Source organism: Ylistrum balloti, unplaced genomic scaffold (genome assembly GCF_031769215.1).
Source record: "Ylistrum balloti isolate Yb309-2 unplaced genomic scaffold, AGI_CSIRO_Ybal_v1 Utg371144, whole genome shotgun sequence".
In the NCBI taxonomy this organism is placed as follows: Eukaryota; Metazoa; Mollusca; class Bivalvia; order Pectinida; family Pectinidae; genus Ylistrum; species Ylistrum balloti.
In genome coordinates, this window is record NW_026782627.1 from 495,984 (window position 1) to 509,363 (window position 13,380).

The 13,380-nt window shown below is 36.2% G+C and overlaps 1 protein-coding gene across 4 annotated transcripts in view; it reads left to right on the forward strand.

Annotated features, from left to right (window-relative positions):
- Positions 1 to 8,532, forward strand: part of LOC132561052 (tachykinin-like peptides receptor 99D) — a 33,530-nt gene extending 24,998 nt beyond the window's left edge. For 3 of the 4 annotated variants that reach the window (XM_060225769.1, XM_060225770.1, XM_060225772.1), the window contains one exon: positions 5,309 to 8,532. In XM_060225769.1, the coding sequence (XP_060081752.1) occupies positions 5,418 to 6,683 (1,266 nt within the window). In that variant the 5' untranslated portion in view covers positions 5,309 to 5,417 and the 3' untranslated portion in view covers positions 6,684 to 8,532. Of the gene's footprint in view, positions 1 to 5,065; positions 5,093 to 5,308 lie in introns of those variants that run through there. The other variant, XM_060225771.1, reaches the window with a different exon arrangement.
- The last annotated feature ends 4,848 nt before the right edge of the window (positions 8,533 to 13,380 follow it).

The window sequence follows — 13,380 nt, forward strand, 5'->3', positions numbered from 1 at the left end:
TGTCAGAATGCACCTGCCGCATATAATTTTGTTGTATTTGGCTTGGGAGGGAGGGGGGCGGAAGAGGACTGTATTTTAGCATATGCGTTAATTTGAATTTCACAGAATTAATTCTTGATTTAAGTAAATTAATATTTTGTATTTAACTAAATTATATATTAAGTAATTGTTTGAAAAACACTGAATAGAACGTTAAAAAACTATATGTTTCGATAATTTGAAATTTCAATAAGTGTTTCAGGACAGATAGACTGTATGGTCAGTGTATATATTTTCTGTCCCGAGCTAAAATGCAGCTTATATGTTAAGACAATGGCCATTTATTCCCAATACATTCTCACTTCACATCTTCGGCGATGCCACTCCACCGGTGACGTCAAGAAGTATTGTGTCACGATCGAAACAATCGGAATATTCAACCAATCACAGTTATTACACGTAGGGTCGAAACCTTATTGATGTAATTCTTGTTTGTACACGATAACAGGGTAGTTCTGCGATCAATTATGGAACAGACGTGAAGGAAATCTGTACTCTAGTAGTTGTCTTGGTTCCTTCCAAACAGTTTCAATCTCAGCTTTGCAGGATATACCAACTTAACTACTGAATTTCCAGTCTTGTCGTGGGTTTTAGTAATAATCCTACAGGTTGTTGTTACTTAAGTAATTCTCATGAACAAATTGAAGTTAAATGAATCCAATAGTGTTCCCCCAATATCTCAGAAATATATATATTTGATACGACACATCCGTATGTAAAAAACAAATTCATTTTTGCAGATACCTTGGTCTGTTTTACTCATTATAGATACGACTTTGGAAGAGAATTCGTAAAACGAAGGGAAAAGATATGCGAGACATGACTTTCGCGTGTAGTTTAACCTCAGCCGTTTTAAATGTTGTCTCTGATACGATGTTAAACAATCCCACACATCTGTCGAGTTAGCTACCTGATAAAGGTTTTGTCGGAGAACTTGGGTTGATTAACTGCTGCCCTAAACTTCCGTTGAAGATGGGCTATAGTGTATAATGTGTATTTGATGTGGTTGGAATATAATTCATTGTTGTTTGTCCGACACGTCACGAACGTATTAAAACGACGAAATCGAAGTGAAAGTGTTCAACAGTTTTTTGGAAAGGATTTTTTAAAATTTTAAACCGGCGTTATATGATAAAAACTAGACGTGTTTATGACACTCTATGCCCTCAGTTGCATCAAAATTCTGAAGTGGGACATTATACTGTACAAGTCAAGCGCTAACTACATGCACACTTTGTGAAACACTTATGTCTTCATTAGGGTATTTTTTTTCCTTTAAAATGAAGGTCAAAGTTCACGGTCAATGTAACTTTGTCAAATATTTTGGTACCACCAGAAAAGGTCTTGTCACAAGGAACAGGCATGCCAAATATTGAAAGCCCTAGCTCTTACGATGCAGTAGTTATGGGCAAGGTTAATGTTAACAGACAGCACAAAAACATTGTGCTTCCTGATCTTTCGATCCAAGTGCATATTAATATCATAAACCACAGCTAATATGTAAAATGCACAAGTATCAGATATCCATACACAAGGGCAACATGCCGTCCACTAACCAACACAAAGTGATTGCACAGTATTCTTATTTTTATAGGTTTCTAAGTGGTTGCACATTACCGACTACTCGAAGGGTGGAATTAAGAGTTCAATAACGTCATAAATCACAATGAGATGATGAGGTCACGTAACATCGTCAGCTAAGCTGGTATACTATGTACTTTATATATCCATCTCCAGCAGTTTGTTTTGATACCGAATCAAGGTAAATGAGTAGAATCATGTAGACAGGCGTACTCTGCACGTGTGATGCATAGGGGGAACGTGTGTCTTACATGCAGAGAGGTGCAAATTTTGACATAATCCACAGAGTACCAACACCTGTCATAAAACATACGATAAGATGTTTTGATAGTCAGTTTAACGAGGAAAATTCGGACAGAATCACCCTGCTGTGTAGACGTTCTATACCACGTACACTACTTTGACTTTGTTTATCAACATTATGAATAAGGCGGTCTGAATCGGCGACGGTGCTTATCACTAATTGATAAACCATTAGATCATTAGTAGCTTTGATGTCTAATTAATATGTTGTTTTTCATGTCTTTAAGATATGTTTGGTTTTTCCTTCCTGTTTGCTTATCAAAGAGGACGAGGGAAGGGTTGATTATGTTCTTTTGAATCAGAGTGGTACAGCTGAGTTCTCGTACGTCAGTGTGGGTACAGCAGTGTGAGAAATATGACGTCACACAGAGCACAATATGGAGACGTGGTCCTCCAAATAAGCATCTCCGTAATTTACATTTAACTATGGAGACTTGTACTGACGACTGAACACTGCGCGGAAGGAAAGTCATCGGAATTAGTCTGTGTTTCTGTGATTTACCACAGACCCAGTGAGACTGGTACTATTTTACCAGTCACGTGACTTCTCAGCCCGGAAGGAAAATTGTCGTCGGGAGGAATGAGTCTCTATATACCGCAGATATACGTAGACCACACTGTCCGGAAGAAAAGTCGTAGGGATGAATGTAAGCCGACACTGGTTTACCAGTCAGATTGCTTTACGACTCGGAATTTCCTATTCTCAATACAATATATGTTTTGTTAAATTGGTTGTCCTATCAAAAACAGGTGGTGGCCGTTGCCGTGTTTTAGAATATTGGTTGTAGGTTTTTTTCTCGGCAGCTCTAATAGGAAGACTGTCGCCTGTTTCGGAATCTCGACAGCATCGGAAATCAATAAATAATAATGTCGGCATTGTTTGACCGAGTCGCCTTATCATGAGAGGTTGTCCCGTTAATGATTGCTTATTTATACTGATATATCACAGATTTAAACAACAGCTGCCCATAGATTACACAGCTTGAAAAAGAAGCATCCTTAAGGGAGAAGGAAATAATTTTGTATGAATGATGGGTGTCGGCCCTCCAAGACCTGAGGGTCGGAGTCCAAAAAAAAAGAGATACATTATTATTCTCTTTGGAGGAAGAGAACCAATTACATTTGTATGTATAAATGATGGGTACCAGCATCCGGTTGATAAGACGAGCCCACGAAAGAGAAACTTTTGAAGGAATGACAGCATTTTATTCGAATTTAGTCTGAAGCATCCTGGTGTTAAGGGAAATTTTGTATAAAGTCTAACCCCTTCAGGACAGAGGGGCGGGGTCCCGTACATGAAATTAAGGAATAGCCTAATTCCCTTTATGCTGATGGAATGAAGGTTGACCAATGCGGCTTGAAACATTCATGGCAGATATACGCAAAATTAAAAAAAAAAAATAAACCTCACTACTGTTGCAAGATATTTTGACCATTTTTATATACCCACCAGGTTATCACTGGGGCGGGTTGAGGTTGTTTGTCTACTTCGTGTAATACCCATAAGGTTATCACTGAGGCGGGTTGGGGTTGTTTGTCTACCCCGAGTAATACCCACCAGGTTATCACTGAGGCGGGTTGCGGTTGTTTGTCTACTTCGTGTAATACCCATAAGGTTATCACTGAGGCGGGTTGGGGTTGTTTGTCTACCCCGAGTAATACCCACCAGGTTATCACTGAGGCGGGTTGCGGTTGTTTGTCTACTCCGAGTATTACCCACCAGGTTATCACTGGGACGGGTTGGGGTTGTTTGTCTACTCCGTGTAATACCCATAAGGTTATCGCTTAATTAGGTCAAAATTGATACTAGTCTGCATAAGGATATAAGCATGTAACAATCTGAGGCATTCGTCAGACAGCAATAGCAGGATTACCTCGGATATTGCTGTCACGTCAAGGCTATCACGTGACAAGCGGAACACAATGCCTGTATATAGTTGTGGTAGGATGTCCGTCGCTACGCCGGAAGTTGTCTGCCTGATAGTACAGCCCGACTAGTTGTATTTCGGACAAACAATATCTGGACGCCTCGGCGAAGTAGTTGTTTAAGGATTCATATATCATTTACTTTAATCGTCTATCTGATTGTAAAACGTGACACAATCCTTTCCATCGCAAAGCAGAGAAACACCCTTGTTTCTTTAAAACGATCAACGCAGTTTGTGATTGTGTATTTTAAGTCAGATGGAATGAGTGCACACCTGGCAGACGGGTAAGCTGGATGTTTTTATAGGATTGTCAATATATCGTCAACTCAAAATAACAAGATACTACCATATATTTATGTTATATATATTGAATATAAGTTGATTGATTACTTGGAGACATTGCGCTCTGCTGGTACCAACTCGGCGATCTCGAGGTCAAAGTTCTCTCAGTTGTGAACTACATGTAGTTGGACAATATTGCATTATATGACTTGTGTTTTTATTATATGTGACACTACTGGTGTTTGTTTCAGTCATAAAACTAAACGGTTACAGCATGTATAAAACACACAAACAGCCCAGATTCTTACCGTATTTCCGTCATGTTGAAGACCAGAATTACACCAGAACTATGGCTAATCGTTTGTGGTCTGTTTAGTTTATCTTGGTGTTATCGTAAGAATATGAAAACGAATGCTGTGAAAGGGGTGTTGTCAGTAATTGTGATGTTAGCCTGGTTGATAATCAGGTTGGGTGTGTAAACCCCTTCCCAGTCACGTGTATTGTCTTACCGAGAGTTAATTATCCTTTGTATTAAGTAGTATCATTATCTACAATTAGTGTATAGTAAAACTGGCATCATCCACCTAGTGACTAAGAGTTGGCAGTGTATCTTTTACTGTTGCGAAATAGTCCCGCACATAGCGGGTTACAGGGTTCGAACCTGTTGAGTTGTTCACGTGTCAAGAACCAATGCTTGTATGCAGTGGCGGTGCTTGTACGTGTTCTTCTACTTATATCCGTGAATGGTGCAGACTCTTTAGTATTGCTCAATAGTTACAAGTTGCGCATACTTAATGCGCTTATATATCATTGTGTCATCGTTATCTCTCTCATACATACAGAGTGCTGTATCATATATACTCATAGCAGTTAAATCTTTATATCCGCCCTATCCGCGTGTTCTATACAGAAGTTTCATATATCTCAACATAATCCAGGAAAGGATGTATGCCAGACATGTACGTATGTTTAGTTCTTCCCTATTTTAAATTACTGTAGCAAAACAATCCAAGCATTTAATGAATTTCTGGGGACTGGACATAAATAAGTAATGGGGCAATAATTATTCCTCATAATTGTGTCGTCGTTTCATCGTACGTTCCATGGAGAATACTATGATTTTGTTTATAGTCAAAGATCATGAATAATCTGAGCACTTTGTTTATTGTTTTCAGATGGCCTTCATTGACATTTCTTGAGTTTGCTTCGGTCAGCGTCGCTAAATAACCAGAGACTTCGCATGCTGAGATCCTAAAAGACATCAATAAACAGCCTACATCTAACATGGCGGACGACTTTACATCGGAACGCCCAGGACAGGCCAGTGTTGATACCAATACACTATTGACAACACAGATGATGGTTCTCGCTTCTTCAACAACAAATTTGAATATTTCGAACAATTCAGGTCAGGCCATTTCAGCGGAAGTTATGATACGCATGCTTAGCATAAACAAGTTCGAGCGCCTTGTTCCCGCCATCGTCTACACTGCCATTCTGATGGCAATAGGCACGCCGGGTAACGCCATCGTGTGGTTTATATATTATTCAAGATGGCGACGAAGCTCTACTAGAATTTTTATCTTAGCATTGGCCACATTAGATCTTATAAATTGCACTTTAACACTTCCGGTTGAAATCTTCATGTTATTTAACTACATCGTGTTTGATCATAGCTTCATTTGTAAGTTATCACGTTTTACTACATACACGTGTAATTGTGCGGCAGCTCTTATTCTTATAGCGATAGCTGTAGATCGATATCAGCGGATATGTAGACCGCACGAAAACGCCATATCCACCCGAACTTCTAAACTCATATGCTGGCTTTCTGTGACTCTGTCTCTGTTGACGACGTGGCCATCCCTGGTGATCTACGGCACGCAGGATTACCCAGTGCTCGGCGTAGTGTTAAAGGTGTGTCTGATCGAGAACGCATATGTGTCCACACCATATCCCCTGGCTTACTTCACCTTTAACTGTATCTGCACACTCATTAACTTCCTCACCCTCACTGTTCTCTACATATTCGTCGGTGTGCGCGTGTGTCAGCGCTGGAAGTTCAGATCGACTTCTGTCCGCTCATTTTCCTCTGTATCCATGGAAGATGACGAAGACTACCCAACAGAAAGACATTCGTTGAGGAAACAAAGCAAGCGCAGTGCGAGCAACGAACCGCCTCCAAGCCCGCGTGCGGCCATCAAGATGGCGTTCTTGGATCTTAAATCTACTTTCAAACGTACGAAGAGCACTGTATCGGACAAGAGAGTGTTACGTATTGGTAAAACCACGCTGATGTTATTCCTAGTGACGTTGGCGTATATCATCAGTTTTTTACCGTTTCTTGGCATCGCAATACACCGTTCTATCAACCCTGCGGCTTGGAAGGTACAACAGAAGGCGAATGAGATGGTGTACCATGTGTTTCTGAGGTCATATCTCCTCAACTGTGCCATTAACCCCGTCATATATTCATTCTGTAACGACATCTTCAGGAGGGAGTGTGTCATTCTCTTCAAGCGGATTTTCTGCTGTAAAAAGACTCATTAGTTTGTCTATGATAACTGTTACATTGCTGTGTGTTTATCGGTGTATTGAAATACAATGTGTTTTGCTTTCCTTTGTAAAGCACCCTAACGTTACTAGTATAAAGACGACATTTAAAATTAACAGGCTTGGAGCAACATTAGTTGCCAATAATTGCTGGTTGCTCAGTTCCGGTGATTTGTTTTTTCCCGCTGAACCATCGGAAACAAATGTTCAACTGAATGTTCACTAAACTTTGATATCTCTTTACCATTATATGCGTTTCAATATCTTATGGTAGCTACAATACTCTATACAAGGTCCAATTTATTTTGTATATTTACGGAAGAAAAGTACACTATTAAGGTTGCCCTTGAAACTTAATCAAACTGACCTTGTAAGGCAGAGATAGTGACCGTACTAAACAATGAAGCAGGGGTAGTTACAGTGCGAGATGATGAAAGTGACTGTGTGAGAGAGGGATAACAACAGTGACCGTGTGAGTATGGGATAGTGACAGTGCGAGACAATGATAGTGACCGTGTGAGACAGGGATATTAACAGTGCGAGACAGGGAGAGGGCCGTGTGAGGCAGGGATACTGTCCGTGCTCAACAATGATAGTGACCGTGTGAGGCAGTGATAGTGACAGTGCGAGACAATGATAGTGACCGTGTTAGGCAGGGATAGTGACAGTGCGAGACAATGATAGTGACCGTGTGAGGCAGTGATAGTGACAGTGCGAGACAATGATAGTGACCGTGTTAGGCAGGGATAGTGACAGTGCGAGACAATGATAGTGACCGTGTGAGGCAGTGAGAGTGACAGTGCGAGACATAGATAGTGACCGTTTGAGTCCGGGATAGTGGCTGTGTGATACTGGAATAGTGACCTTATCAGTCAATGATAGTGACCGTGATAGCCATTGTTAGTGACATTTAGAACTCTGGAAAGTGACAGTGTGGGTAGTGGAATTTACATCTTGAATCAAGAGTAGTGACAGTGTGAAATATGAAAACAACCTTGTGATGCAAGGAAAGTGATGTGGCAGTGAAATAACCTGGTGATGTGGAGACCGTATTAGACAAGGAAAGTGATGTGGCAGTGAAATAACCTGGTGATGTGGAGACCGTATTAGACAAGGAAAGTGATGTGGCAGTGAAATAGCCTGGTGATGTGGAGACCGTATTAGACAAGGAAAGTGATCGTATAAGTGACCTCGTAATGAAGGGAACATGACCTTGTGATGTAAGGATAGTGACCATGTTAGATAAGAAAAGTGACCGCATGTGGAATTGAAAATGTCCTAGTGATGACAAGAAAGAGATCGTTTTAGACAAAGAAAGTGTCCATATATTGACGTCAAACTTTTAAACACCAACTTAAGATTCTATTTTTGATAATGATTACTTTTGTGTAATTACTATGTAGTCTTGACCTTCCTGTACATAATTCTATATAAATGTCACTTTTTATGCATATCGTACCATCTGCTTATGACATTAGAATAAAACAAGTCGCTTCATTCTGTATGTTTCAATATCATCAGTTGACATCAACATAGTCACCTTAGCATTTATTTCAGAAATCTTGATATATTGTTGTAATGCTACTACAAAAGTCTTTTTAGTCAGAACACTAGAGAATCAGGTCACGTGTAACATCAACTAAATGTAGCGTCGCTTAATTGGCGCAAGAGAAGTTTAATTGCCAGTGTTAAAAAAAACAGAAAGAATTTATAAGATATCACAATATCGCTTAACAATGAAAACAGACGAGCAAAATTATTACATGCAAATTATATAGACGGATGTTTGTACCCAAGTTAAATTTCATCATTTAATTCCGGAAAATGGAGCATTTGAAATAAAGATTCCCACATAGACACGTTCTCGAATTAGTGTTTCGTAAAGACGCTGTATCACGGCGCGTCCATCACAACAGAGCAATAAAGATCAATGGAAATGGCCGCTTCTGATTAAATTCGCGTGCAAACACTTGTGTAGGCCTTATCAGCTTGTTAGTCGCCCCAGTGTAATTGTGGAAACTTGCATTATAGCAAACCATTTAAATACGTGGAAATTTAGTACCGGTCCTTACGCACGCAACTCCAGTCAACGAATGTTATAATTAACATCACATGGTTTCCAAAAAACCTATCACTATCATCATTATCTAACAAAGTGCACACGTTTGACCTAATGAAGATCACAAGACAATTACCCAACATTTATATATAACAAACGTAAGGCCTGGAGAGCAGTACCACGCCGTTGTCTGCTCTAGACTCCGTGATAATTTAAGGACCTGCCAGGACAGCCTATGCATATAATAGTAACTTTGCGATAAAAAATGTGTCAAAGTCATTGACCGGATTTAACCTAAGATAATCGCCCTTTTTCGACAACCAAGTACATTTTGAAAATGGCCGTTTTCAATAGGTTTCTTACAATTTTTTAAGGCGGCCATTAAAAATGTTTTCACTGCAAAATCCATATTATACAGTAACTAGTGTTTCCATGGAAACACGACACGGGGAACAAAGTACTACTAAACGTTACCAGAACAACAGAAGAATGGAAAATGTTTCCAATTAATAAAACTTTAGAAAACCACAATTAAAGAAAAAGAGAAAAGAACCGGGTATTACACAAATATGTAAAACTAAATACGATGTCCAGTTGAGGAATCAAGAATTTAAAAGAAAAAGAATGAAACACGAAAGTATGCATGTTGAAAGCAACAGAGGGCCCATTGAAACAATATTAAAAAATACAATAGAACAAGCGGAAACAACATTTAATAGTAAGACACAACAGCAGGACAATGGAAACAACAGTTCAAGGTAAATTACTACAACAGGACAATGGGAAACAACTGTTCAAGGTAAATTACCACAACAGGACAATGGAAACAACAGTTCAATGTAAATAACAACAACAGGACAACAGGACACAACATTTCAAAGTAAATAACAACATCAGGACAACAAGAAACAACAGTTCAATGTAAATAACAACAACAGGACAACAGGACACAACAGTTCAAAGTAAATAACAACATCAGGACAATAGGACACAACAGTTCAAGGTAAATAACAACATCAGGACAACAGGAAACAACAGTTCAAAAAACACTACAACAGCATGACAACAGGAATCAACAGTTCAAAAAACACTACAACAGCATGACAACCGGAATCAACAGTTCAAAAAACACTACAACAGCATGAAAACAGGAATCAACAGTTCAAAAAACACTACAACAGCATGACAACCGGAATCAACAGTTCAAAAAACACTACAACAGCAGGACAACTGGAATCAACAGTTTAAAAAACACTACAACAGCAGGACAACTGGAATCAACAGTTCAAAAAACACTACAACAGCATGACAACCGGAATCAACAGTTCAAAAAACACTACAACAGCATGACAACAGGAATCAACAGTTCAAAAAACACTACAACAACATGACAACAGGAATCAACAGTTCAAAAAACACTACAACAGCAGGACAACTGGAATCAACAGTTCAAAAAACACTACAACAGCATGACAACAGGAAACAACAGTTCAATGAAAATTACAACAGCGGGAAACAGGAAACAACAGTTCAATGAAAATTACAACAGCAGGACAACAGGAAACAACAGTTCAATGAAAATTACAACAGCAGGACAACAGGAAACAACAGTAAGAAGTGATATACAAGAGCAGGATAAGAATAAATAGACTACTGATAAAATCGAAAACATATATATAAACATGAAACGGTGGAACTCTAAAGGAGATAACAAAGATGAAATGGTCCCATGAAAAACAGAAGTAAAAGCTGACAATCCCAATGATATAATTTACTACCCTACTCATACCCCATTAACTCTAAACCAGAAAAAATAGTCTTCACAGTAAGTGGTACAATACATCACTGAGATTCATGTAGACATGCTTTATAATATGTCTGCCAGGCATGTTCACTAACCATGTTTCCAATCTGAAAGTTCAGAGTTAATCATTGACGAAGGTATTGTGTCATTACATAACGGACATTTGAATAATTCTAAAGCGCTCCTTTAAAACCAGTACACGATACCCTGCAGTCGTGATATGTATACAAACCGCAGACGAGAGTTGTCAGACGTCGAGGCCGACCTTCGTGTAGATATTTGATGAAGGAGTTGCTGGACCCCGCCATATGTTCAGTGTAGATTAACAGATACTTAACCTCGTCGTCCTGGTGAGCTACTACACAATTCGTCATTTTAATTAGCTGAATAAAGATCGAGCTGTTACCATCCAGAATCATACATTTATTTTTTGTAAAAAAATGTTGAGTGTGAACAAAAGTTAAACCCAGCGAAATGATTTGTTTCCCTTTCAAACTGCTGACAAACCAATGGAGATTACTTCAACATGTGTTATGAATCACAAAAAAGTATGCGTTTCCGAAAAGCAATGAGCCATCCATGAGACCAAAATAAGTCAATTCTCCACATTATCACAATCTGCGATTTTGTGATAGATTACCCACTCTTCAAAAACATAAAATCACGAAGAATTGATACACAAATTCTGTTTACCTTACATTGATTAATATACTACACTCTAAATGCGTTACACATTTTATCTACATATTCTTATCTAGATATCATGCTAAATTATCTATCTAACTTCTTATCTATATATCATGCTAAATTATCTATATAACATCTTATCTATATAGCATGCTAAATTATCTATATAACATCTTATCTATATATCATGCTAAATTATCTATATAACTTCCCATATATATATCATGCTAAATTATCTAACTTCTTATCTATATATCATGCTAAATTATCTATATAACACCTTATCTATATATCATGCTAAATTATCTATCTAACTTCTCATCTATATATCATGCTAAATTATCTATCTAACTTCTTATCTATATATCATGCTAAACTATATAACTTCTTATCTATATATCATGCTAAATTATCTAACTTTCCATCTATATATCATGCTAAATTATCTATCTAACTTCTTATCTATATATCATGCTAAATTATCTATATAACTTCTTATCTATATATCATGCTAAATTATCTAACTTCTCATCTATATATCATGCTAAATTATCTATCTAACTTCTTATCTATATATCATGCTAAATTATCTATATAGCATCTTATCTATATATCATGCTAAATTATCTATATAACATCTTATCTATATATCATGCTAAATTATCTATATAACTTCCCATATATATATCATGCTAAATTATCTAACTTCTTATCTATATATCATGCTAAATTATCTATATAACATCTTATCTATATATCATGCTAAATTATCTATATAACATCTTATCTATATATCATGCTAAATTATCTATATAACATCTTATCTATATATCATGCTAAATTATCTATATAACATCTTATCTATATATCATGCTAAATTATCTATATAACATCTTATCTATATATCATGCTAAATTATCTATATAACTTCCCATATATATATCATGCTAAATTATCTAATTTCTTATCTATATATCATGCTAAATTATCTATATAACATCTTATCTATATAAGATGCTAAATTATCTATATAACATCTTATCTATATATCATGCTAAATTATCTATATAACTTCCCATATATATATATCATGCTAAATTATCTATCTAACTTCTTATCTATATATCATGCTAAATTATCTATATAACACCTTATCTATATATCATGCTAAATTATCTATATAACTTCTTATCTATATATCATGCTAAATTATCTATATAACACCTTATCTATATATCATGCTAAATTATCTATCTAACTTCTCATCTATATATCATGCTAAATTATCTATCTAACTTCTTATCTATATATCATGCTAAATTATCTATATAACATCTTATCTATATATCATGCTAAATTATCTAACTTTCCATCTATATATCATGCTAAATTATCTATCTAAATTCTTATCTATATATCATGCTAAATTATCTATATAACATCTTATCTATATATCATGCTAAATTATCTATATAACATCTTATCTATATATCATGCTAAATTATCTATCTAACTTCTCATCTATATATCATGCTAAATTATCTATATAACATCTTATCTATATATCATGCTAAATTATCTAACTTTCCATCTATATATCATGCTAAATTATCTATCTAACTTCTTATCTATATATTATGCTAAATTATCTATATAACATCTTATCTAAATATCATGCTAAATTATCTATATAACATCTTATCTATATATCATGCTAAATTATCTATCTAACTTCTTATCTATATATCATGCTTAATTATCTATCTAACTTCTTATCTATATATCATGCTTAATTATCTAACTTTCCATCTATATATCATGCTAAATTATCTATCTAACTTCTTATCTATATATCATGCTAAATTATCTATATAACTTCTTATCTATATATCATGCTAAATTATCTAACTTCTTATCTATATATCATGCTTAATTATCTAACTTTCCATCTATATATCATGCTAAATTATCTATCTAACTTCTTATCTATATATCATGCTAAATTATCTAACTTCTCATCTATATATCATGCTAAATTATCTAACTTCTTATCTATATATCATGCTAAATTATCTATATAACTTCTTATCTATATATCATGCTAAATTATCTATATAACTTCTTATCTATATATCATGCTAAAT